Below are 27,727 nucleotides of genomic sequence, written 5' to 3' on the forward strand. Positions count from 1 at the left end.
GTGGCACGTGTGTAAAGGCGCCGGGACATGGAACAGGCGCTCAAAAATCCATGAGCCATCCATAACCTGTTGTATGAGGAAAATGGAAATATTTGTCAGATTAAAAAACCCCCAAACTAACATAATGTGAGATCATTCTCAGGCAGCAGCAGGGTGTGGAAAAGAGAGAGCGCCCAGGATGTGAGGATCGTCACCACTTAGCAGCTGTGTGATCTCTGGGGAGACTCCTGGACCTCTCAGAGCTTCCGTATTATCTTTGTAATTTGGGGACAAAAATCACACCCCTGGAGGTTTTTCTGTTCATTAATGATGTGCAGCGGTCCTTGGGCGCTCGCTCCATGGACATCTGACCGCAGGAAGACTGGGCCACGCTTTCACCTGGGAAGCTGCCTGGCGCGCAGCGCGTCCCCGAACTAGCTCAGCCTTCGGCGCCCACGCCCGCCGCGCCCCGCCCCGCCCCGCCCCGCCCCGCCCCGCGGGCCCCGCCCCAGCAGCTGTCCTCCCCCCCCGCCCCCCGGCCCCTCCCGCCCCGCCCCGCCCCGCCCCCACTTACCCCTCCCCCGCCCCCTCCACTCCCACCGCCCGGGCCGCAGGCTCCTCCCCCGGCCGCTGCGTACGCCCCGGCGACGGCGCGGCACCTGCAGACGCGCAGCAGCGGGGGCGGCCGAGGCGACCCTCGGTGACGGCGGGGGAGGGGCGCGGGCGCACAGATGGGAGCAACTGAGGAGGGCGGCAAGAAGAGCCGGAGGCTGTTTTCTTCTCTGCGGCCGTGGAAGGCCACCCGGCGGCTGTGGAGGACGCGCTCGGCTCCCAGGGCGGCGCGGGGTGAGTGTGGGCGCGGCCGGGGGACCTGTTACCGCGTGCGGCCGACGCCGGCCGCCCGCTGCCGCAACTCCCGCCGAGTTCTCGGCCTCCCCGGACCTGCGGGCTGCGGCGGCGCAGCCTGGGGGTCCAGCCCGGCGACCCTGCACCCCGACCCTCGGCCGTGGGAACGAGACGAGTCCCCGAGCTCCCCTGGGGTCGGTCGACCACCCGCAGGGGCCAGTCTCGGCTCAGAGCTCGCTCCCCCTCCACCCCTTGGCCCCATACGCGCCTCCCGTTGGTCCAGGTGGTTGCAGCTTCTTTTCCGCAAAGTCCCTGCCTTTCCATCTGGCTCTGGACTGAAGGGATCCCGGGCGCCTCAGGGACAGTCTTACTCAGGTTTGCATCTGCCGTCCCAGCACCTCCCACACCTGGCCGGCACCTGCAATGCAGTACCCGTTGGGGGAATGAATCTGGACCCAATGCTCCCTTCAAGGTCCTCCCCCATCGGGCCCACCCCCCTTTCCAACCTGTTTGGGGTGACTCCCTGCTATCTCCTAAGCCCTAGCCATGATAAACTATTTCCTGAACACATTCCGTCCTGTCCTCATCAGGGCCTTAATTCACATTTATTCAGTCACTGACTCACTCCATTCATTCATTCCACAATTTTTATCCAGCCCCCCTGTGAGCCAGGGCTTGGAATAAACAAGAGAGGCAAGGCCCCAGCTCGTGGAATTACTTTTAGAGGGGAAAGGAGACATTACACAAATAAAATGGGTAAAAATCCCCATTAGAAATTGTACGTGTGCTTAGGAGTCAGTCAGCTGGGAGAGGAGAAAAGGCAGGGGCCCTGGTTACATGGCAGGTGGACAGAGAGGCTCTCGGAGGCCAGGCAGTGTACTCCGGGGTGGAGCCGGGGATAGTGTTCCTGCCAGAGGAAATAACAAACGGAAAGGTGCCCAGTGTGCCCGGGGAAAGTGAGGGAAGCAGGGCCCGGCCCAGGGTCTGAGTAGGCCATGACGAGGAGTTTGGATTTTATTCCTAGTGGGTTGGGAAGCCATGAAAGTATTCTCTGCAGGGACATGACATGCTTTGCTGGCTGGCACACTGCCTTCTTTCTATCTGCAACGGCCATGCCTTCGTCTTTCACCCCGGCCCGTTCCTACCCATCCGTCAAGACTAGCACAGATGCCATCTCCTTCGGGAAGCCTTTCCCGGGGTTCCTGCCACCTGTAACGGCTCTTTTGGAATCTCATCACCCATAGGGCGTTTGTCGCTGTTCACCTGGCCTTATAGGTTCCACGTGACAAGGTCTCATCGGTTTCATCTTCTCATTCCGCTCTAGGCTAAGTCAGGGTTTGGTACTTTGTAGATACCTGTTTGCGTGTGTGTGTTTGTGCGCGTGTCCCATCTTGTCCTTTCCATCTGTTTCCATCATCTGAGGATTCTTCTTCTGAGACACTGACGTGCCTTGATTTCTAAAATGGCCGATCCGAACGGGCAGAGGCTGGATTGCACCAGGGCCCTGTCACTGATGTAGCCCTCACCCTCCCACGCCAGGGTTATTTTGAGGGCTAAGTGAATTAATGAGTTAACAAATGTAAAGTGCTGGCGCATATGCGTATCGTAAGCATTCTAAAGATAAATTTGACAAAGAGCAGCAGTAATTATCTTTTGAATATTTATTGCGTTAGAAACAAGCTTTTCTGTTGTTGATAGTTAGGGAGACTCTGTGGCTTGGCGTTGTCCTCTTGTGGCTTTCAAAGGATGTGTGTTATTACTTTCATCAATGCACCAGTTAAATTCCTTCCCCACTGGCACCAAGAACTGTTGCTGAAACTTAGTAGGGCTCAAGGCTGACCACCCCGTTTCTTTAGCTTGCCCGAGTAGTTGAATAGATTGGGAATTGCAACAAGTATTCCTTCAGTGATAATTACATGCCTGGTGTTATTCCATGTGTTGTGTCAGTGTTTACAAGAGAGGAATAAATGGATATTGCCACTGTGCTAAATTAAGTTAGAATAAGTTTCCCAGTTTTATAATTTTAAAAACCAGTTCTATATTGTATACACAGCCATCATCTCCTCTCTTTGTTCCCCTTCTAGAGTTCCCATTGCCATGCTATCTAGACCTCTCTTTCCTTAGTTAGGATCTTGGCTGGTCACTACATTTCTCTACAATCCCCTGTACAACCTGGGGATGAGGTCATTATACTGTCTCATGTTACAAGATATGTTACAGGTTACAGAATAGGTCAACCACAAAATCTTGTGTAGATCTTGACAGCACCCCTGGAAGGAGGGAGGGAAGATGATTTATTTTCCCCATTTACAGATGAAGAAGATGAAACAAAAGATAGAGTGACACGCAGGAGGTTATGTGATGGGTGAGTGGCAGACTCAGGTGTGGGTATCCATATGGCACCCTTCCTGCCACATCTCCAATATCTATACTTGTGGAAGGGCGAAGTAAAGTTAATAAATATCATGCAATCAAAGAAACGCACATTCCAATTTTAAAAGAAAAACTTTTTAAAGGTAGCCTGAATTTCTCATGAGGCTATCACCATCATTTTGAGCATCTAGAATCATATGCTTTGGGGTCAGACTATGCTTTGAATCTGTCACTAGTAAGTGACATACTAATAAGCTGTGTCATCTTGGGCAGGGTGCTAAATCTTTCTAAATCTAAAACTCCTTTATATATATGTAAACTAAGGATGATAATGCCTATGCCTTAATGTTACTGTGATGATTAAATGAGTTAATGTATATAAAATGCCTTGATCATAGTGGCTTACAAGGTGGTGATTATTTTTATTAATATTAGTTCAAGTCTTCCACCATATGCTCATACCACAAATATGTTCAGCCATGGGCCTGGAAAGTTCAATGAGCTATGGGGAAAAACCATGGCTGGAAGTTCCTTTGGGCCAGCTCACCCTTCTGGACTAACCAGAAGGCCTTCTGCACCACCAACTCCTCTTTCCCACCTTTTTTTTTTTACAGAAGGCTGGAGTTCTGTGAGAAGTAGCATACCTTTGGGGACTCCTGGCATTTTCTCAGCCTGACACTGTCCTGAACCAAAGCAGACATTCAATACATATGTTTGTAATGAACGAATCCTCTAGGGGATACATATATCTCCAAAGAGTGTGAGTCTGAAATTTATAGTCTGAACACCTGTGACTGTAAGTTTAGGATAAATACCTAGGACAGTTACTGGGTTAAAAGGTATATACTTCTTGAATTTTGAAAGGTGTTGCTAAGTTGACCTCAGTATATTTGAGTGAATTTAGTTCCCTCTAGTAGTGTATGAGATTCCTGATTCCTTACTTCCCTGCTGATACTGAGTACTGTCAGGCTTTTTAATGGTTGCCAATTTGATGGGTGTGAAATGGTACTGCATGGTTTTATATAGAATTTCCTTTACAAATAATGAAGCTGAAGATTTTTCACATGAATATCGGCCATGTGTGATCTCTCTGAAATGTCGGTTCGTGTCTTTTTCCATTTTTTCCCCCCTTGATAGTTTGTCTTTTTCTTACCCACTTATAGGAGTTTTTTGAATATTCTGGATAGTAATCATTTATTGACTTATATGTCCAAACAGTTCTAAAAATATACCAAACCATGCAAATGGTTCTAAACAGGAACGTGATCACGCAAGCTGTGCCCAGTGGAAATTACTCCTCCATATGCTTTTATCCTTTCCAAAGAGCCATATTTTAGTCAAACATCTAAGCTTTTAGGTTATAGAAAAGGGAGTGAACAGCTGGTGGAAGAATTTTGTGAGCAGTAGACTTGCCTACCCCTTGAAGTGATGGCGGAAAATGAGTCCTGAGATCCCCCAGTTAGGAATTACCTCCTCCAAACCCTGCTGGGGTGAAGAGCCCTTTCCTGAGCTGCGATATCCCCTGGGAAGACACAGATTGGGATAGAGTCAGTCTCCATCAGCAGATAACGCTTTCCAGGACAAGTTAGTTGGAGAAGGGGACAGAATACTTGCCAGATGATCTGTGGTTTCATCCCTCACTGCCATTTTATTTTTGGCCGTATGTCCCCAAAACCAAATCACATTGAATGGAAATAATGATCACTGCCTAGGGATATTGGCAAGATCAAATGAGATTATAAACAGGAAAGGCTATGTAAATGCAAGGTATATTTCCTAGGCTTAAAACCTTGTTGAACTATAATCTGTAGGCCCTATCCCTTCTCCTACCACCTGTTCTGCATACAGGTGCGTGATTGTAGAGCAGTAGTTTTCCCAGTGTGGTCTCTGGGCCAGCAACATCTACATCACCAGGAATTTGTTAGAAATGCAAATTATTGGACCCACTCTAAGAGCTACAGAATCAGAAACTCTGAGCTGGGGTCCAGCAATCTGTTCTAACAAGCCCTGCAGTAAATCTGAAGTGTGCTAAAGATTGAGAATGACTAGTGGGATGTGCCAGAGCTTTAAGTCATCAGATGAGGGTTTTAAATCTTAACTCTTTCATTTGCCACTTGTGGCAGGAGCAAGTTACTAGATCCCTGTTGGGTTTCCAAGCTCTCATCAATAAAAAGAAGATATCTCCCTCCTGGGGTTGTTGTGAGAAGGAAATGAGAAGGAAGAGTCCTAGCCCTGCAACTTTTTAGCTCTGTGTCCTTTAGCAAGTCCCCTTGCCTCTTTCTGCCTCTCTTTTCTCATCTAAAAAGATGAAATGGCAAGAGTTAATATGTACACACTGCTTACTATGTTATAGCCACTGTCCTAAACCTGTGCATATTTTTATTTTATTTAATTCTTACAATAACCATGTTTTGTAAGAGAAATGAGAAAACCGAAGCACAGAGAGGTTAAGTAATGTTTCCAAAGTTGCACAACTAGTGAGCTGGAATTCAAAACCAGGCGGCATGCTGTGCAAGTCCTTGCCGTAAAGACAGTGCTTGGAAATAATAAATTCTCAGTCAGTGTATGATGATGATAAGGAGATTGCCTGGAACACATAGGCATTTCATATATTAACTCCCTTTCCTTGCCTTGTGGCTGGGCTTCATGAAAGCTTACGTAGCTTTCCTTGTAGTCATGCCACCCTCTTCTGTCCCGACTCTACTAATTACAAACCGCCACCCACCAGTAGGCAATTTTTCTCTCTTGCCTCTTTTATGGTCACTTCGATGGTCTGAGCAAACCAAGCAGAGGCTTGGCTTGATGGAAGAAGACCCCATGTGGTGGTTCAGATGAAGCTAGCTACCTCCTGTCACCCCACCCTATATGTTTTGGGAATGAATGACCAAGCTAGAAGAGTTTCCAGGCAAGTGATAGAAAGATCATTAGGTCTGCCTAATTTGGGACCTAGCCTCCAAGTTTCTTTTGCTCTCAAATTGCTAAGGGAATGTAAATGCATTTTTTTTTTTTTTTTGCTCAGTTTTTCTTCAAATTAAAATGTACAGCTGGGAAGTTTAACTCACAATATTACAGCAGCTTTTTTTCCTTTCATTTTTGTTTTGCTGGTACAATAAAAAGCCTGTTCTCTTTCAATTCAGGGTCCCACTGATTGTTCTTGAAAATTCTCTTTGGTTTTGCTCTCAAGATGGCCTGCTGGGCATGACTCACCAGTCTAATGACTCAGAAGCAGCATCTAACAAGACAAGGACTGTGCAGAGCTGTGAAGGGACTTGGTGGCCTGTGGAGCCCACCTGAAGCTTTCCCTAAACCCAGTTAGTGAGATGGAGCATCATTTTCATTAATGCATGTTTATAATGTCCTTGGTACCAGTTTATTTGAAGTCCAGGGTCTGCCAGAGACATTGCCTTGTTGTGGAAAGCTCCAATGCTTGAGTCCGTCCCTGTCCCTCAACTGGGTGTGGCCTTAGATTTACTGGACAAAGCTTCTAAGAATTTACCTGACCCACCTTGGAATGGCCACAGAATCAGGAGGTCTAAGGCTTCTGTAACTATTGTGTCAGGAAGAAAAGTAAAGGTTTTTTTAATTTGAAGAGGTCTTCAGACTAATTTCAACTTAATTTTTAAAGTAAACTAGCAATTAAGGATGGACAGAGAGATGGAAAGATATGCAATACAGCAAATATAGCAAAATGTACTGGAAAATGGAGTTACCGTGCACTTCTTTCAGCCTTTCCCCCCCCCCCAATCCTCATCTGAGGACATGCTCAAAAAGAGGAAGGGAGGGAGGAAGGGAGGGAGACAGAGAGGGAGAGAGAGGAACATTGATATGACAGAGAATCATTGATTGTCACTTTCATACACTTCCCCGACTGGGGATCAAACCAGCAACCCATGTGTGTGCCTTCACTGGCGATCTAACCGGCAACCTTTCGGTGCATGGGACAGTGCTCAACCAACTGAGCCACTCCGGCTAGGCTCTTTCAACCTTTTTAATGTTTGAAACTTTTCAAAATGCAATGTTGGGTAAAATGCAGGTACCTCTGAAAATGACCACACTCTCAAAAAATTTACTTCCTTTTTAATGTAAATAGCCACCCTTCTCACACTTCCTCACTCCTCCCAGCCTTAGTTTTTTTCCTGGAAAGCCTGCTTGATTAAAAAGGGCCTTGAGTGAGGCTGCAGGGGTGAGCTACTCCTTTATTCCAAGGGCTTTATATTATTCCTGGTACATAATTCTCACAATAGCACCGGCTGGTTATTATTTTCTGCATTTTGTGAGGAAACGGAGGTGCAGAAGGAGTAAACTTGACCTGGGTCGCAAGGTACTAATATTAGTCTTATAGCATTTATGGAGTCCTTACTTTATGTGTCAGGCAGTGTGTTATGTACTTTACATGCATTAACTTGTTTGAGCCTCGCCCGAGCCTAGGAGGTAGGTACCATTATTATCTTCATCAGGAAATAGGGACTTAGAGAGGTGCAAGAATATATCTCGGTTTACTCTAGGGGCCAGTAAATGGCACAGCCCATGTTTGAGCCCACTCTCTCCTGCTTTAGAGCCCCTGCCTGCCTATTAAGGCCCAAGCCTTGGCATTCCTTTTCCTAGCTCAGTAGATCAGCATACCTTGTGGAACCTCTTGCCCTGAGACCACAGCCCTTTGAGGACAGAGAATGTTTTGTTCAGCACTGTGTTATTTCCAGGGTTCAGGGCAGTGCCTGGCACAATGAATATTTATTGACTGAAAGAGTGAATGAATGGTGGCTTCTCACCACCTTCTTCTTCCCTTACTCTCTCAGCCTCTAAAGGTGCTCCCACTAGGCGCATTTAGGCTGCCCTGGATTTGGTCCTTGGAGATAGAGATGCCTGCTCCTTTGGCTTGATCTATGGGCCAAATGGCTCATTTGGAAGCAGCAAGGAATTCTAATGAAGACAGATTTTCTTCATTGGTCTTACATTGTCAAAGAGGTGGAAAAAGGTATTATCCACTGCCAAGGAAAGATGGGACCAAAAATTAAATACTTACAATTTCCCCTAAATTTCAGAGGAGTCTAAATTGTGGCAGCTGGAAATGAACTCCAGAACCCCTAGTGGCCCTGATAGCTTTCATTCTATAGCTATATTGGACTCTTGGGCTGTAGTAATGAACCGGTGAATACTAGCAATTAGTTCTCTTAAGTGTGCCCAAGCATGTTGATAATTGTATCTTACATTTATATAGCGCTTAGTTACAAAGCACTATTCACATCTGTTCCCCCTTTTGATCTTCTGAACAGCCTGGTACATACACAAGCAGGTATGATTAGCCCCACATTACAGATGAGGAAACTAGTGCCAGAGAGGCTAAGTCACCTGCCCTGCACCACTCAGTTAATAGAGGTAGAGATAGGTCTTCAACCCTCTTGCCTCAACTCCTACCCCAGCAAATTTTCCATGTCAATATTGTATTTAACCCAGCAGTTTCTGGGGATGAGAGCAATAGGTAGATATATTTCTTTTTGTTGCTCTTCAGCCAACTTAGTGAGGTCCTCAATTGGGCCAGTTAAGCTTTTTGGATATCAGTTTACCAATTTGTATAATGAGGGAATGAACACCACCCATCAGTGAGGGCACCTGGAGCAGAGGAGTTTGTGAGGGTTCCAAACTTAAAACATCAACTTCAGAGTGAAGATGTTTGGAAGGGACTGTAATGATCCTGACCAGTTTTCCATAAAATAAGTTAAATGTCACCTCCCCTGGCCACCTTGTCAAAAATGGTACCTCTGCTCCCCCGTAACCATGCTTCATTTTTCTTCATATTATTCGCTGACATTTATTATATGCGTATATTGGTGTGTTTGTTGTCTGTTTGAATCTTCCCACCAGAGTGTAATAGCCGTGGTCTGTTTTTCTATATTCCTGAATCCCTAACAAGTAGAGCAGTGCCTGGCACAAATACCATTTGGAAGGAGGGAGGGAGGACAGGAGGGAGGGAGGGAGGGAGGGAGGGAGGGAGGGAGGGAGGGAAGGAAGGAAGGAAGGAAGGAAGGAAGGAAGGAAGGAAGGAAGGAAGGAAGGAAGGAAGGGAGGAATCTGAGCTGTGTAATCATTGAAAGGAAGCTTGAATTGGATGCCTGAAAGATTTACTCAAATCTTCCTTGCCCTCTAACAGAGGGTTCTCACGGTCTGGTTTCTCATACCCATTTCTGGCTCAGCCACTCAGTGGCTTAAAACCAATCACTAAAGCCTCCTTGAGTATCCGCTTACACCTGGGTGAAGTGGGTTCAATAACACATGTCCCTGCAGATTCATAGGTCATTGTATTGTACAGCATGCCTCTGTATTGTAACAGTGTGAGCAGCCTGAGGACTGAGGCTAGTCCCCTTCACTGTTGTAGCCCCAGTACTAAGCAGAGAGCCTGGTCCACAGAGAGGTAAAAGAAATGTCTGTTGAATGAATGAATGTACAAGAGGAAACAGAGCACAGGGGCCTAATTCCCCTCCAAAGTCAAGGTCTCCATTTGAAAATAAGCCTGGTGCATGGCATAGACATTCCCCTTTCAACTTGAATCACATCTGTCCGGGGACCAGGAGGCGCTTGAACAGTTGGTTCCCTAACCTAAGGGAAGGAAAGGCATGCCTAGGCTCCAGATCCAACTCCATGCCATGTTTTGGAAGTTGTGTTTACGTCTGCCTTCATCCCGATCCTTTCCGCTCCAGCATAAGCAAAATTATAACCCTGCACATTGACTTGCATGCAATTATCAGAGCCCCGGTAGACCTCTGTGGAGGGACTTCGCCCCCTGAGACCGCTGACTCTCTGTGAATGACAAATCGAAAGTCAGGGTTGGAGAATTAGCTGGACTTTCCATCCCATTTGCAGCAGAGGGAGGAAGCAAAGAATGAAAGATTCTGAAAATAAAGGTAAGGGCCCAACTGCAGAGGGAAGGCAAGAAGATGCTAGAGGTGAGATGGCACTCCACGGGCATGTTTAGTTTGTGTTAATGACTGATTTAGCCTTCCTGTGCATATGTCATTTTAACGTTCTAGTTACATAATAAACATGACTTTTTAAAAGACTGGCTTCTAAAAATATATATAAAAATTAAAATGACTGGTTTCTGGTTTTCAAATATTGTGCCATTGAATTTTCCATTTTTGTGCTACTAAATATAACCATATTTTTGCATTCATTTACTCTTAGCTGAGTATTTCCATTTCACAGATTTCCTTATGATAGCTACCAGGGTTTTTGGTAATTTTATATTGGGAGTGTTCACAATACTTAATGTGTAGGTTTTCAGTGCATTATTGGAATTGGAATATCTGAAATACTTGGGACTTACACAGTTTGGGTTCTCAAGAAAAGCGGTGACTGAGAATCCCTTAATGAAATCTTTTTAGGAGGACTCAGTGGGGAGCTTTTACTGACCTTCAGAACTGTTTATCTTGCAGAGAGATATTGGGATGCAAGCTCCCCCTATTCCGCCAGCCTCCGCCCCCTAAATCCTTGGTACGTTAACATTCCCCCCACCCCCAATCGCTAATTCCTTTGGAGATACGGTGGAGGAGAGAAACGGTTTTAAATTCTGAGGCTCCTTAAAATTTCTGCCGCAGTTGGGGGAGGAGCGATAGACCCCAAGGTCTCAGGAGGCTGCACGTGTTCCCCCCTCCTGTTTCCAGGACGAGCCCTTCCTTTCTGCAGCGTTGGGCCAGCTCCGGGTCCGGGTGCCCGGGAAGGCGCAGGGAACGCAGGCTCCCCGGGGAAAGCTCCCGGTGGCCGCGGGCGCAGAGGACGCCATCTCTGCGCGTCCATGCCCCGCCGCTGCTCCCTGAGCGCTAATTTTAGGGTTTGCCTGCCCCCCCTTTCCGCGCGCGCTCTCACGGCTCTCTCCCGGGAGCCACTGCGCATCAATGAGCGCCCAGTCCTCTCCTCCCCGGGCGCTTTGCCCGTGGGTACCCGGGCTCGGGTGCGCAGGTGGAGGCGGACACGCAGCCCCCGCGCAGGTGACTCGCGCCCGAGGGAAGTTATTGGGGTGATCCGTGCAACGACACGGGCCCCCAAACGCCTCCTCCCTGTGCGCAGCGCCCCCGGCTTGGCCTTCTGCTGACCGGTCCCCAGCCACTGTGTCTGGCTTGTAATAAGATAATAAATTAAAAATAAGAAAAGAAAACAAACAAACACACCACACAGCCTGACGTCAGTGGGGGGACTGGTATTTTAAGCTACCAGGCTGTTTGCAATGAAGGCTCTTAGCCACCCTACTGTCTGTAACTGAGGCTTAAAAAGGGCTTCGGGTAGCTGGTGGTGGTGGTAGTAACATCGAATAGGCTCTAGATCATTCATATCCACGTATTGATCTGTGTGGTTTAGATGTTTAAATGTTAATGAAGCAGCCTTAGCAGGGAAGAAAACAGCCATGCTTTGGCCTGGTAAGTGGAAAGAGGGCCTCTCCACTCCTGTTTGTAAACCAGCCTCTGGTGGACAACTAAAACCTGTGTGTGTGTATTAGAAGTAGTTTAAAGGAACTCAAGGAGAACCGTTGTCTCTTCCTATGTTGTTTTCAGTGGCTGGAGAAAGGGTTACTGGAAAGAAAAAAATTGTTTATATGCCATGTCATGCTAGGCCAGTGGCATGATTTTGAAAAAATTATTGCCTGAATGGAGGCTGAGGTGGTTAATATTCACCATGGTTTGGAATTGAAACACTCCCAGCTTCTCGGTGTATCAGCATGTTTTCAGTTTCAAATCCCAGCTGCTTTTTTGAAGTGAGTTGGTGTTTAGAATTTTTGTTTCGCTTTGTTTTTGGAAAGAGCTTTTGGTTGGGAGTCAGAATGGTTAGGTCTGGCTTGTTCTGCCATAAACTCATTAGTGATCTAGGACTTTATTTTTTTGGATCTCAGTTTCCTTATCTCAAAAATGGAGAAATATTAGACTAGATCACTGTTCTTCAGATTGTGAGTGGTAAGAAATCCATTTAGTGGGTTACAGGCAACATTTAGAAAGATGAAATTGAATAGAAAATGCTAGAAACCATTACACATGGTAAGGATAAATATTGTTTCCTGAAACTTCTGTTTTAGATATTATGTTTGTTTTGGTATGTAGGTATGGGCTATATTGATGTCAGGTTCTGTTTCTCACTGTGAATCCTAGTCAAAAGAGTTTGAGAAACACTGTAATAAGTCATAGCTTCTTTAATTTGGTTTGCAAGGAATCTGTGAAATACAGTTTTATATGCATGTCCTGTTTTGCTTATATATAAGAATAGAGTTTTCCTCAGATTTTCAAAAGGAATATAAGCCCCCATACAGATTACAAATTGTTATATTTCTTCCAAACCTCTTCCTTGCTAATTTCTTAGAGATCACAGAGCCCTTTCTGGGCTTCGAGGTGAAGTGTTGACAGAGACCAGCTGAGAGTGTGATGCGATGTGGGGTGTGTGTGTGCATGTTTAAGAGAGGGTGTGACCATGGTAACCATACCATGAGAGCTCTTTGTCGGTTCCAAAGGATCAGTTGGTGACCTGAATATGAAACAATATACTGAAAATTAGAGCCTTCGTGCTTAAAAGTACTACAGAAAAACTATTAACATGTGAATTGTTCAGAAGTCACTGCCTTTGCAAAAACAAAAAAGAGAGTCAGGTAAAATTTAAAGAGGTTGACAGGGGCAAATAAAGACTCAGGGTGTTGGTAGGAGAAACTGAATTTTTATAAGCTACCATCACATGACCAGTGTTCAGTAAATGTAAAATTGTGGTTTAATAAATGCTTCTTTTTCCTATTTTTGGTATATGCTTTCTTAAGACAGTCTGGCAAGGCTGTCTTATACAAGGGACATTGTGTACTATTTATCCAGCATATATCAAAATGCTTTGCAAGCCAGAAAAAACATATGTGAGAGTCTACTAGGAAAAAAATAGTTGAATGAGTTAAATAAGCAGGTATTGGCAAACATGACAGCTAATTATAATAATAGCCTTAGCTCTTATTTAATGAACAACTAATATGTGAAAAGTTGTATGCAAGGAATTTTACATATTTCCACAACATTGATAGGTAGGAGGCATTTTATATATAAAGAAATAGATTAAGAATTTTGTACTGGGACATAGGTAGTGAGTGGCAGAGCCAGAATTCACTCCCAGGTCATTTTATCTCCCAAACCATTCATTCACATGGTAGACTAGGGCTTGAGAATAAGTAGTATGGCAAACTTGCAGAGTTTTTAATAAGATTTTCAATATAATTTATTATTCGAATTAGTTTACTTATTGTAAAAGGGATACAGGAACTTTAGAAAATGATGGCTTTTGACTAATTTTCTAGATTGTGTTTATTTGGAAAAGATATCTTAAGTTAAGCTCCAAATTTTTCTTTTATTAAGTAAGTTCTCTGAGTATTTTATGTAACAAGGTTTTAGAAATAGATATGGAAGGACAGGAGTGGAGAATTTGAAAATTAGGGTGGAAATTTTTTTTCTACAAGAGTTCAGGATAAATAGTTCTCTTTTCAAGTTTTCAGTTATTCTATATTTTATCTCAAAATAAGTGGGACATTTTGTGAGCTAATGAAGTTATACAGCATATAAAACACAGCACATTTTAATGTGGTAAAATTGGGATTGGAGCATTGAGCTATGATAGTGTTTCCTGAAGGAATTTGTTTTTTTTAATTGAAATTTATTAGTTCAGTTGAGAGTTTGAATATGGTCAGATCCAGACTGTTAGGCCCAAAATATTAAAAAGAGTGGTGTCCATTCCCTAGTCTGTAATTCAAAATGAAGTAAGTGTAAGGAAGTCCAAAAACTTTTTTTTCTTAACCATTGCACTTACTTTGATACTTTTAGAGAGTGCAAATTCTTTCCAGGATTCTTATTACTGCTTCTGTGACTGTGTGGGTTGAGGAAACGATATTTTGGCTCGAGTGATATGTAAAATGGCTGAGTGAGTTTTGGGTTTCAGGGCTAGCTAGCATGTGATAAACCTGGTTTTATAGCCTGGTATGTCTCTATTTCTCAAATGGGTATGGTACTGTTTCCTGTGGGGAACTGGAAATATGCAAGGGGCTCTCTAGGCATTTACTGGGCAGAAACCAGAAATGCTAGATATGCCAGAATGTTCCAGACTGTTCTGTCCCATGACAAATTATCTCACGTTCTTGCAACTTTCAAATGTTTTGCTGAAGAGGTAAGTAAAAACTTTCTGTACTTTTCTGAGCCTAGAACATAAATTGGTTTGACATATACATTGAAATTGCCAGGATTAAAAACGCCTTGGAAACTGAGGAAAGATTGTACTTAATTTTGTTCAGAACGTCACTTACCCAAAGTGACACACTTGTATCTGACACTTCAATACAAAACACCTGTCTCGTGCAGTGTACATATAGGTACACATATCTGATTACTTTATTATGTCCCCTGATACAGGCCAGTGAGACCACTTACAAATTGAAATCCATATTGTTTTATTATAAATAACTTTTCTCTCACTTCTCTTTTACATTATAATTGGTATGTTATATATCTTTTAAAAAATTTTGTTAGGTTATTTGTCTTTGAATTTTATTTTGAGATACTAAACAGAGAACTAAAAACATATATTATATTTATGTACATTTGTGTTACTTAGAGTTATAAAATGGCTTTATTTTGGCCTCCTTAATATTTAAAAAAAATTTTGAGCCAACATTAAAACTTCTTGAAATTATATACTCTATATTTTTGGTTCCTTTAAAAAAATTGGAACTATCTACAGCAATGAGATTGAGCTGAGCATCAGCTGCCCTCTTTAAGTGCAGAAATGCTGGGATGTAGGAGTTACACATCTAAAAAATGTCATGGGTAATTATTTTTTTAATAAGGTAACTGGTACTTTAAAATTGAATTTTCTAATTGTTGGTAGGATATAGAAATACAGTTGATTTTTATTTGACTTTGTTTCAATGACCTTGCTAAGTTCACTTATTAATTTTAGTAGTCTCTAGATTTTGAGGGGATTTACTATGTAGGCGGTTGGTTTTCTGTGGATACTGACAGTTTGATTTCTTTCTTTCGAACCCTTACACCTTTCATTCCTACCTTGACTGCACCAGCTAAGCTTCCTCTTACAATGTTGAATAGAAGTGGCGGCAGCCAGTGTCTTGTTCTTCATCCTGGAAAAAGCTATTCATCTTTCATCATTACCCAAATGTGGAAATGTTTTTCACATTACCCCAAATTTTCCATCAAAATTAAACAAGTGGTTATTTTTCAGTCTTTTCAGAATGATTAGGGATGAGGAAACTGAAGCTGGGAAAGGGAAAATTACTTGAGGGTTGGGGGAGTGTCTCACGCAATAGGGACTGACACTCAGGACCCTGACTCTAGTTTTGTCTTACTTTTCTGACTTTTCAGCAAGGGGTTGAGGAAAAATCCAGCAAGCGCCAGCCTTGGAGCTGGAGGACATTCTCAGAACCCCAGATGCATCTCGCATGAGTCACCACTTCTAACTCCCTGCTCTTTTATGTCCCCTTTAGCCTCTTCCCTGTCATTTCAAGACAGACACCTTTATCTCATGCAAACTTGGAGACAGTTATTTTATTACCTAAGAATCATTTGACTACTTATGCTTAGGAAAAAAGGGTAACTAATGCCTGTGAAATCTGCCAAGAGCCCAGTACAAGGTAGTTTGTTTCCCTTTCTACGCCATTTTTAGTTTAATGCTGTGTGGTTTAAATTTAGAACACTTTTTCCAAACTGCGGGTGGGAGCGTTGGTGCAGAGAATGAACCCAGCTGGGACTCCTGCTGCTGCGAGCTCAGTGGTAAAATCTGGAAACCAACGTGAAAGGAGAGGGCTCAAGAGAGGGGGGATGCTGGAGAGCAGACTTACCTTAATTGGGGTGGTGGGGACAGGGTGCAGTAAGGAGAAAGAAACAGTGGGAGGTATCTCCTCTTTTCCTCCCAATTCTACAGGACTTGGCCTACTGAGGATGTGGTGAGGATATTTTGTACACACACTCACACACACATACACATACAGACATGCACACATGGGATTGGTACTGTGTCGTTATGTCATCCTGGATTTATTTTGCTTCCTCAAACACTAGATTTTGAGTTCTCAGCATTTTGTTCCTTCTACCTGGAATATATTTCCCCTTCTCTTTGTCTGGAAGGAAGGAAAGGAGGGTGGGAGAGAGCGGGAAGGGGAGGGGAGAGATGGGGAGGGGCCACGTTTGGATCCCTCCTCGTAAACTTAACAAGGTGGACAAGTTCCTTCACTTCCCTGAGCTTCAGTTTCCTCATTTTCAAAATTGAAATAGTAATACCCAACTCATAGGGTAGCTATGAGATTAGAAATAATACATTAAAAGTACCTAGCATAGTGCCTGACACATAGCAGGGACTCAGTACATTGTACTTTAAAAGTATATATGTTCCCCAAAGGAAATTATGAAAATTCAGAAAAGCACAGAGGAAACCTGTAAGAACCATCTATCATTCCGTCCCTTAGAGATAACTGCTGTTCAAGCTTGAGTGTATCGTATCCCCTTCCTGTGATATCTTTATATATCCATATATGTGCTTTACTTTGTTGTGATCATTTTTTTTTTCACTTAACATGACTGCCAACTTTCTACATTTTTAGTGTCTGAAAAATACTACAAAATTGATAATATTTCATAACAATAACCGGGCCTTCAGTTATTAAAAGGATATTTAGATACTGGCACTTTTAACCATTCAAACTCTACTTAACAGGAAAATATGTTTTTGATTTAGGAGGCTAATTCAAGTTCCAGAGTAAATAAATGATATAGTGGGTAGGGCACACATTGGCCTTTCTTTCTTCCTCTTTCTTTAAAATTACCTTTCTTGTTCACTTTGGTGGATTAGAGGATTATTTTAGATTTTTAAAGAAATGAGGTAGCCAGGTGGAATGAAAAACCCATTGTTCTAGAAGTGAAGAGATCTGAAATTCTTCTACTTCCAGTCCAGACATTGAGTCACCTTGAGTCAGTCATTTCACATTACACTATGCCTACCACAGAGTCGATGCCCAGCATACACTTATGGAATCATTTAATGTATCCCCCACCCTCAGCAACTTGGGGGATCAGTGAGCACGTGCTACATGAAACTGACTTCCTGTGTGTGTATTCTCCGCTCACAAAACCAGAACCTAATTTTTCGTTTTGTTAGTTAGTATTCTGCATTTGTAATTTGAATAACAGAATTCCAAGTTAGATAGAACAGTGGTCATCTGGTTTTGTTTGTTTGCTTTTTGTGATCATCTGTAGATTACTTCTTAAGATTGAAAAGCCCATGGACCATCTCTTTCATCTTGTTTGGTAAATGTGGGAAACTACAGCAGAAATGATGAGAGGGATATATTGGGCTTGATGTAACTCTAGTGAGGTGATGCACAGGAAGTTAAAATCTTAGATATAGGAAGTAGGTTATTAATACAGTTAAGAAACAAACTATAGGGGCTTTCAGTCAAGATGGTGGTGTAAGTAAATGCGGTCCTCGTATCTTTCTTGAATAGAAAACCAACACTACTATGCTGCAGTTTTGCAGCCAAAGATTTAAAGCTTATAGAAAAGCTCTAACATTATCTGAAAGGTAAGGAGCTTAAAACATACTTACCACCACTTGGGCATTTTGTTTTTGTAATTTGTGATCTAACACCTTCTTTTGAAAACTTCCCCATCTCAATTTTCACCACACCCGGTTCCCTATACTCTGTAGCACTTGGGCATGGTGATTGCAGAGCCAAAGATGAAAGTGTCGTGTTCCGTAATTCATAAACAATATCTAGCCCAAAGGAAATAGTCTTTAAAAATGATGACCTGTAATACTTTCAGAAAAATGATCTGCAGTGCCTGAATTTCCTACTCAGATCAAAAAGTCAAAAATTTTAAACTAAAATGATTTCAGAAGGTTACAAGTCTATGTATTTTCCTTAACCCAGTAGAAGTGGTTTTATTTGCATAGGAAAATAGCAGTGACTTTATTGACTGAATTTATATTAAGCAGTGTGATGGAATGCTAAAAGCTCTGATATGGACGGGTCAGAAAACCAGTCCCCTATATTTCCTGTAGCTTTGTGGCCTTACACAGTTATAAATGCAATGGTTAACCTACATTGGGTGCTATAGAGAGCATTTTCCCATATGTCTTTTATGGGCTCTTCCCAGTGGCAGTAGTCATTCATTTGTTTAACAGGTATTTATTAGGTGTCTGCATGTGTCAAGCATGGAGTTAGATACCAAACATGGCTCAAAATCTGATGTGGGAAGTCACACGTAACGAAATTTCAGTGTGGTGTGTTTTAAGTGTACATTCCAGTATGTACACTCTTCTGTGGGACCACATGGAATTATATCTAACTTGCTTTTGAGAACTTTGATTGTTTCCTGGAGAAGTGCTACCGATGCAGGGATCTGAAAGACAAGCAAGAATTGGCCAGGCAGAGGATCTTAAAGAAGCTCTGTGGACTTAGAGGCAGGATGGGGGAAGGGGAAAAGTGGAGAGGGCTGAGTCTCCAGAGGGATGCATCTGGTCTTAGAATGTGAAGGGTCCATTACACCAAATGCCTTAGACTGAGGGCAGTGGAAACCCTTGGATAGTTTTAAGTTGCTGAGTCACGTAGTTGGATCTGCAGTTTTGAAAGCTCAGATGTGAATCAATTTGCTCAGTTATCTGTCTCAGTTTTCTTATTTCTAAATTGAAAGGGTTAATCTACCCTTTATAACTCCTTCCAACCTTAATAGTCCATAAATTTCTCCTATTTTGAAAAAACTTAATTCCAGGCTGATTTCTAGATTTCTTGGGTAGCAAGGCCTAAGATCACAACTAGTGCTTGAAGAAGTGAGTTTGTGGGTATGGGGGTGGCTGAGAGTGGGGACAGGAAGTTGAGTGGACTGATATGTCATTTCCACTGGGAAATAAGAAAACTGAAAGGCTATGCAGGGTTCTCTGACAGTCTCACGGAAGGTACATAGTGGATAGCTTTAGCCTCTTGGCAGACAGGTTAATGTCACCTTGCCCTGCTTCTAGTGCAGAGGGAATATGAAAGGTATTTTACAAAAATTAAAATGCTACATGCCGAGCTATTTACTGATAAAATGATACAAAATCCAGAATTTGCTTAAAAGTAGTTAGGCATCTATATGTAAAACATGATTGGCCATGACTTGGTAATTGTTGATGCTGAATTATGGGTATAAAGGGGTCCATTATATAATTTTCTCTATTTTGTGTATGTTTGAAAATTTCCATAATGGAAAGTCAAATGAAAAAATAATAAAATAAGATACCTCAACCTACCACTCAAGTTCCTCATTTACTTTTAGCACAAATGGAGAGGCATGCTCTCTCATTTGGCCACAATTTAGTCCCATGTACATACCTAGCAGATTATAGGTAAATAGGCTCAGAACCACTATGGCATAAATGCTGACACTTTGCTTTAAGTTCTGGATCAACTTTGATGACTTAAAATATTCCAGACTGCACTGAAATTATTTGGGCAGCTCAAAGAAAGGATATACCCTAAGGAAGGGGCAACTCTTCTAGGTAGTTCACTGATAACATAGTAAGGGTCCTGAAGCTCTGGGCTGCTCTGCTGAGGAAGGCAGTCTCTGGGGAGCAGGGTGAGGGGGAGAGATTACTGGCTTTGGACTTAATGCACAGTAGACTCAGCTGTGTATCAGTCGAAGGACAATGACAAGATATAACAAAGGTAACATTCACTGAACTCTACAAGATACCTGTTGGAGCTCCATATTTTACGTAGAAGAAAGGAAAAAGGAATGAAAGAAGCACACACAACCCACCCTCCCTTCTAAGGTTGAATGCCAGAAATTGCACTTATCATTTTTGCTTATAGTACAGTGACCATGACTTAGTCCCATGTATATACCAGCAGATTATAGAAAACTTGCATCTGGCAGGTTCAAGACATGAAAGACAGAAATATATTCATTATACTGTATGACCTTGTGCCCAGCTAAAGATCAAGGGTTCTATTAGCATAGAAGATGGAAAGAAATATTGAAGATCACTGACAATCACTGCTTAGCCCATGCTCAGTAGCATTTCAGAGCTCTGGTCTCCCTAGGTATGATTTGGGCATGGTAATCCTCTCAAAAGACCTTTCATGTTTAGATGGATAAATACATGAGAAACCCAGGCTCTTAATTTAGTGCTCAGGCAGTTCTAGCTCCTTCCCTCCAATATGTGGTCAGTGGGCAGCAGTGGTTTGGTGCCTTAGAAATCGCCTGGGGACTCAGCACCCCAAGAATTCGCTATGTATGCATCTGTGATGACCACTGCCTTTCTCACCATCATAGAGGATTTCCCGCATGCTCTAGGGCTCAGAACCTTTGGGCACAAAGGGATTACAGAGAATAAGCATCCACATTTTAAGTATTTTGAGCATAAAATCATATATAGTAAGCTCAGAGCCAAATATGGGAGTATCCAGGATTTAGGAAAACTTTCACTTCAGTGTAGATTTGCACCTGACTTTGGAAAACTGTTCACCATGCAAACATTTTCAGTCTGTTTTCCCCAAGATAGATAGCAATTGAGCACAGAGCTAGTTTATGGTAGTCTGTTGGTGTCTGTCCATTTGAGAAACTGAAGTTTCCCTGCTTGTAAGATGACAGATGAAAGAGACAGGTGACTTACTCTTGAAATGGTAATGTAGGTGTAACATTGTTATATCGTGAGTCTGTCCTTGAAAAGTCAAGGGTAAGTTGAATGTTAGCAAATGAAACTGTTTTAAGTGTGCTAGCTAAGGAAATCAATCCATGGGGAATTTTTCTGCAAACTAACATGGCCTCCCACACAATTGTCTGCATTTTCATTCAAGTAGCAGATATTATTGAGCACCTACTACTTAGCAGGCACTGTGCTAGGCTTCCTGGCAAAACATGATGAATATTGTCTTTACCTACCAGAGTTGCTCAAAATACCTGAATTATAAATAGACAGTATTCTTAAGCTAACATAGGCAAATAATAAAATTTCTTACATCAATTCTAAAACAGTTTTCTATCTATTAACACTTATGCAATCTTGAAGTGTCTTTTAAAAATATATATATTTGTTCATTTCAGAGACAGGAAGGGAGAGAGGGAGAGAGAGAGAAACATCAATGATGAGAGAGAGTCATTGGTCAGCTGCCTCCTATATGCCTTCTGCTGGGGATCAAGGCCACGACTCGGGCATGTGCCCTGACCGGGAATCGAACCGTGACCTCCGTGACCTCCTGGTTCATAGGTCGATGCTCAGCCACTGAGCTATGCCGGCTGGGCTTGAAGTGTCTTAAAATTGATAGTATGTCATGTGTGTCATACTTCATCAGTAGTATATTTTTCCTGTTTAATGTTATGATTTAAAATGCATTGTTTCTTAAATGTGATGAAATACAGGATTTGAGTTGGGCTTTAGTGTATATTATATACTTTCATGTACCTTATTTCATTCGATTCTTCCTTCCTATGCGGGAGGAAAAGTAGTCTCCTCAACTTTGTAGAAAGGAAATGTGGCTGTGAGTGGTAAACAGATTATAGAAAACTTGCATGTGGCAGGTCCAGAGCTCAAGCATAGTTGTACTTTTTCTTCCAAAGCTAGTGGTTTTCCACCATGCCTTGATGCCTTTTTAATTTGCATACACACATTTATACACATACATGTGTGAACTTTTAAAGCTAGAAGTGTTTTTTAAAGCTAGAAGTTTGCTTTTAATGAAAACAAAGGTTTTTTTTCCTTCCAGTGATTTAAAACTATGCCAAAAAGTAGCCAAGTATCAATTTTCAGGAGCACAACATACAAATTCCTCTAAGCCAGATGGTTGCAGAATGAGACTGCCTACTAGGAAGTCACATTAATTGAAAACTTTCAGATTTCACTGAGCAGAACCTGCCATGTGGGTAGCAAAGCAAAGGTAGTTCCCATAAGGTGTCCAAACTATTTTTCACTGGCTACTTAGATTAAATCCAAGGAATGACCCAAGCGTCCTCCAGCTTTCACTTTGACCACTAGAATCACCTCTTCAGATTGGTATAGTGGCCAAAGCATGGTCAGAAAGACAGGAGTTTGAATACTAACTGGTTGGTAGCTGTGTGAGCTTGGTCAAGTTACCTGACCTCTTGTTTGCCTCAAAATAAGGATAATATCTTTGCAGACTTGTTGGGAAGATGAAAGTTAAACTAGTTAAGGTACCTGGCAAATGGTAAGTAACCAATGGCAGTTATTACTACTAGAGCTTCAAGGAAGCACAGGTTTCAGGGAGTTATCCTTTTTTCCCCAGGGAATTATCTTTTAAAATATAAGATATAGGGGGTAAAAAGGAGACATCAGTAATAATTTTGACAATATTCAAATAAATAAATAAATAAGTTAAAAAAAAAAAATCCCAAGGCTCAGCCCCACAGGGGGAAAGGTTTGTATCATTTAACCCTATCAGCTGAGGAACATGGACATTATAAATACCATCTATGACCTCAAGGCCAGTTGAATAAACAACTATAACAATGGGGGGGGGGGGAAACCAAGATGTACATTTTCTTGCCTGGAAAATTTGTCCTATTTCCTGGGAAACCTGGCACTCCATCACACTCCAGAAACAGACACCCTCATTCCTCAGGAATATTGTAGGAATTGTTGAGATTATCTTCTATTAAATATTGTCAGCTCACTCAGTTTTTTTCTAGCATGCTTCCTTGTCTCTCTGTGTATTGCCCTAACTCAGTGATTTTCAACCTTTTTCATCCCATGGCACACATAAACTAATTACTAAAATTCCGTGGCATGCCAAAAAAATATATTTTTGCCAGTCTGACCAAAAAGGTGTAATTTTGATTGATTTACAGAAAATAATAATAGTAATTACCTACCCTTTTTGCTCCAGATTGACTTTTTTAAAAAAATGAGATGCCTGTACTTGTATATAAGTATTTCTGGTACCAAGAATTAACCAATCAGACACAACCTTATGTGACATGACCAATAAGATGCAACTCTATTATATGACCTATATATGGTTCAAGACAGGGCATTCAAAAATGGGCTGTTGTTATTTTTTTAATTTGACAGTGTAAGGGAAAAGAGGTCAGTGCCCCTAACTAAGTAGTCAGGTATTGAATGTTTTAAAGACTCTTGTGGCACACTGGTTGAAAATTTCTGCTCTATATGTGTAACTCTTGTCAGCTTCCACCACTTATGTGTGCGTTCTGTAGAAGAACTTAAGAGTAACTGGGATTTAGCTACTGGAACACTTAAATGGTCATGGTTTTTCCCTCTGGGCTTTATTTGGAGGAGAAAGAGGAAAATGACAACTAAAGTTTTGAGAAGGATAGGAAAATTGAGTAATTTAACACCTTCAATTTTATTGCCAAGAGAAAGAGAATGATTGTTAAGGCCACTCTGTTGATTAATAATAGAGGCAGGAGAGGATTCCCAGCCTATTGCTCTTTCTTCTGGACTGTGGCCTAAAGACATGGCTTTTGGCATTTGTCTTGGTGGTGTTACTCCTCTGGCTTGGCCACTACACTACAGGTCTCAAAGTCAAATACCTGAAAGGGCTGACTGACAGTGGGAGCAAGTGGGACAGACTGGGTATCATACATTGGGAAGTGGTGATGAACTGTGGCACTCAAACTGAAGCCTGTCTACCTTCTATGAAGGCATCTAAGCAAAACAATTTATTTTTATTTTTTTTAGTACAGGGCAAACAAAATATTTCTGGTGGCCAGTTTGAGTACCTTGGTCTCAGTTTCAGTACTTTGTACCCACTATATTCACAGGCCTTATTCAATAAGAAGACAATCGGAATTATGTACCTGAGTCATGTTGCCAAAGAAAGTTTCGATACTATTCATTGATTTCTGTTAGCTAAAGCAGAAAATTAAAGAAGTGCATTTTAGAAATCTAATCATAATACATTTTGCAACAGAGAAAACACAGTAGAAGCTCTGTTCTCATTTACTGTCTGGTTAGCCAGAATTCTTTGTTGTCCAGTTATCCAAGTGAATTCAGATGTCACAGTGTATAGGCCATTAAAAATTAGGAAAACTAGCCCTGGCTGAGTGGCTTAGTTAGTTGGAGCATCCTCCCTTACACCAAAAGATTGCAGGTTCGATTGCCGGTCAGGGCATATACCTAGATTGTGAGTTTGATCCCCTGTTGGGGCGTGTACAGGAGGCAACCGGTCTCTCTCTCTCTCTTCCTAACTCCCTCCCTTTCTTCCTCTATCTCTAAAATCAATAAAAACATATTCTCCGGTGAGGATTAAAAAATTGGGGGAGAACTAGAACTTTTCAGTACTGGGGGTTCTGTCATATATAGACATTCAAACATTGAATACTGGGATCCATAGTGAGAAATACAGTTATGTCATTTTTGAGCAGACACACACACACACACACATACACACACCCCGCACACAAACCTAAAATAATATTTCAAGAAACAGTATCTTGCCATGTGCCCAAACTGATGTTTTCCAACCTGTTTCATTTTTATTAAAATAATGGTCATGAATTGCCAAGTTTTTATAATCTACTAGTAGATCACAACATTTAGTTTTAAAAAAAAACACAAACTAGACTAGGTGATACTAATACATTTTAATTTGTTCATTAATTTATTAATAGATAGTTACTCAGTCTCTAATGAGTGTGAGATGGACATGAACAAAACATGAATTTTTGTCCTCAAGGAGTCCAAAGTCTAATGGGAAAGACATGCATGAAAATGTCTAAAAACTCAAGGCAAAGCAGTCACTTCACATTTTACATAACACTTTTTTTATTATCATACGTCATAATGATAACAAGTAGGCAGGACAGAATTTAGCCTAATTTTAAGGATAGAAATTGCATTTTTGAAAAAATGACTTACTCATATGAAAAGAGTAGAACAACAGTGATAATAGCATTTGTTAAGCACTTACTACATTTAATTCTTACCACAACCCTACTCTTATGGTACTATTATTATGCTCATTTTACAGAGGAGAAAAGTGAGACAGACAGGTTAAGTAACTTGCCTGAGGTCATAGAGCTAAGAGGCCCAGGAACTAGGATTCAATACTAGGAAATATGGTTCCAAAACCTCAGTTTTAACCAAGGTATTATAGTTCCTGGAAGTCAAAAAGTACAGATCATAATCCCAGAGAGGTTGTGTCATATATTCGTCTTCTCCTATCCCCACCACAAAAGTAGTTTGACATCTGCTGTGTCAGGGGAGCATTTTGGGAGTGGAGGAGATGGAGAGAAATAGGGCCTGGCTCCTGAATATTCCTTAGTGTGGATAATCTTCACCAAATTCATGAAAGTGACTGAAGTCAGCAATAGAAAGGCAAAGGGAAAGGATGCTCTCCCCCAAAGAGGGCATCTAATCCTTTGGCTCTGCCCGATGTATGATGTGGTATTCTTGAGATAAGGTAAATTATGGAGCAGTTTTGATATTGGAAAAACAGGAGAGTTTGGCTCTAAATGTTCACCTTGGGTTTCACCAGTGCCATCTCCCTTCCTTAAGCACAATGCCCAGCTGGGCATGGCTCAGCGGTTGAGCGTCGACCTAGGATCCAGGCGATCAGGGTTCGATTCCCGGTCAGGGCACATGCCCGGGTTGCGGGCTCGATCAGTGACTCTCTCATCATTGATGTTTCTATCTCTCTCCCTCTCCTTTCCTCTCTCTGAAATCAATAAAGATATATTAAAAAAAAAAAAAAAAAAAGGAATAATTTAAGCACAAGTTCTCATTTAGAATCACAGGTAAAAGTTTCCATTAGTATAGTCCTGAAAAAGTAATACTGAGCCTTTGTTGAGTTCCTCCCATTTGAGGAACTAGGACTGTCAAGCACCAAGGGTAGAGCTGTGCCCAAGCCAGATCAATAATAGTAATAATAGAGAATATTTATTAAGTATTTACTTATATGTGTTAGGTATCTTTATTATGCTTTGTTTTTATAGAATACAAAAAGAGATCTTCATGGATAAGTGAACTCTTTATGAATTTGATCTTAGGATAAAAATATTTTAGTGTTGAAATTGGTGTATATTCCAGTATAAGCCTTATACTAGTTTTTAGAATGTTGTAAATTAATCTAGCTATTGTCTTTTCCTGCCCCAGTAGGTTCTTTATATCCCTAATTTTGTATGGTTGTTAATAGTTATACTAATTGATTTTATTTATGTTAAATTAAGAGTAAAGATAAAAATAAAACGGTCCCTGTAACCCATTCATGTTTCTTCTTTAAATTTGCAAACTGGGGAGATATATATCCAGAAATACAAATGCATAAGTTTCATCTAAACTTCTTCCAGCAATATGTCTGCAAGTCTGAAAACAGTTGAACAAAAATAACTGAGAGTGCTCTTTTTGAAAATAATTTTCACTTTTAAAAAATGGTCTTCTCTAAATTCTCTTAATCCGGAGATTATAAATCCAGAATTTGTCAAGGCACATGATGGACTCTGGGTTTTTACTGTCCCTGTGGGTCAGTAATGAATTAAATGAGAAGGAAATGTGCAGGAAAATATTATTTAATATGTAATTGGAAAAGATTTATTTACTAGACTTTACAGAGTATTACTTCTGTTGAGTAACTAAAATAGCTCAATCTGACAGATTGTGTTTAAAATTTTATTACAATTTTAACTGTTACCACTCAAATGGTTTGGTCTTGTAAATGAGCATTAACTGATTTGCAATTCAGGTCAGACATACCTTCACCAGGTAATGCAGTTAGGAAGGCAACTGATCAGGGACTGGGGAGTCTATAAAACAGTGTTCTTTTTTTAAAAAACTGAATTTATTGGGGTGATTCTGGTTAACAAAATTATACAGGTTTCATGTGCACAATTTTACTGCACGTTATAAGACAGCACTCTGGCCCCTACTGAGTCATCCTCTTCTTACAAGAATTTGCATTTGCGTGATCCTTGAACAGAAAATGTCTCCCAACCCAATTAATGTCTTTTATGTAGACCTATATAGAGCTATAGCTTCCAGGAAACTCTTTGGGTTCCAAATGATTTGGATCGAGGTCTCCTAGATGATCTAGTTTGATTTTGTGCCCTTAGGAGACCAAAATCATAACAGCAGGAGAAAGCCCTGAAAGGTGAGAAGGCAACGCTGGCTTTGTGTATGGGCTTAAGACAATTTTACAAACATGCACTTTTTTGTTGTTTTGGTGCTGAAACTCTGACTTTGGAAAAGCCTCTCACTTAGTCATTCCAAATCCTAGTAGGGAAAAAGGGCAGTTTTTAATCAAGATCTTCACCTGGTCTTCAGGTGAAAATGAACGTTTGGTGATTACATTTTGAGACTTAAGAGTTATATCCAGACTTTGTAAGGCTTGAAACTTACCCAATGTTGGGGTCCACTTTAAGAATAAGAATATGAAATCACAAGTGTTAAATTAGATACACAGCCTTGAAAGGGGCTTGGGCAAGAAAGGGGCCCTGACCCTTAAGCTTCATTACCTTCATGATAAATTCTCCTCTAGTCATGACTGATTGCTTTCTTTGCCCAAAATCATGAAAGA

At 41.6% G+C, this 27,727-nt stretch overlaps 1 protein-coding gene across 2 annotated transcripts in view; it reads left to right on the plus strand.

Moving 5' to 3' along the window:
- The first annotated feature begins 706 nt into the window (after positions 1–706).
- The window catches only part of DNAJC6 (DnaJ heat shock protein family (Hsp40) member C6), a 109,895-nt gene continuing 82,874 nt past the window's right edge, over positions 707–27,727 (plus strand). Inside the window, exon 1 of one of the 2 annotated variants that reach the window (XM_081144045.1) lies at positions 707–825. In XM_081144045.1, the coding sequence (XP_081000171.1) occupies positions 711–825 (115 nt within the window). In that variant the 5' untranslated portion in view covers positions 707–710. Of the gene's footprint in view, positions 826–9,891; positions 10,098–27,727 lie in introns of those variants that run through there. The other variant, XM_081144046.1, reaches the window with a different exon arrangement.

The sequence above is a fragment of the Miniopterus schreibersii genome, assembly GCF_964146895.1.
Source record: "Miniopterus schreibersii genome assembly, chromosome: 8".
NCBI classification, from domain to species: Eukaryota; Metazoa; Chordata; class Mammalia; order Chiroptera; family Miniopteridae; genus Miniopterus; species Miniopterus schreibersii.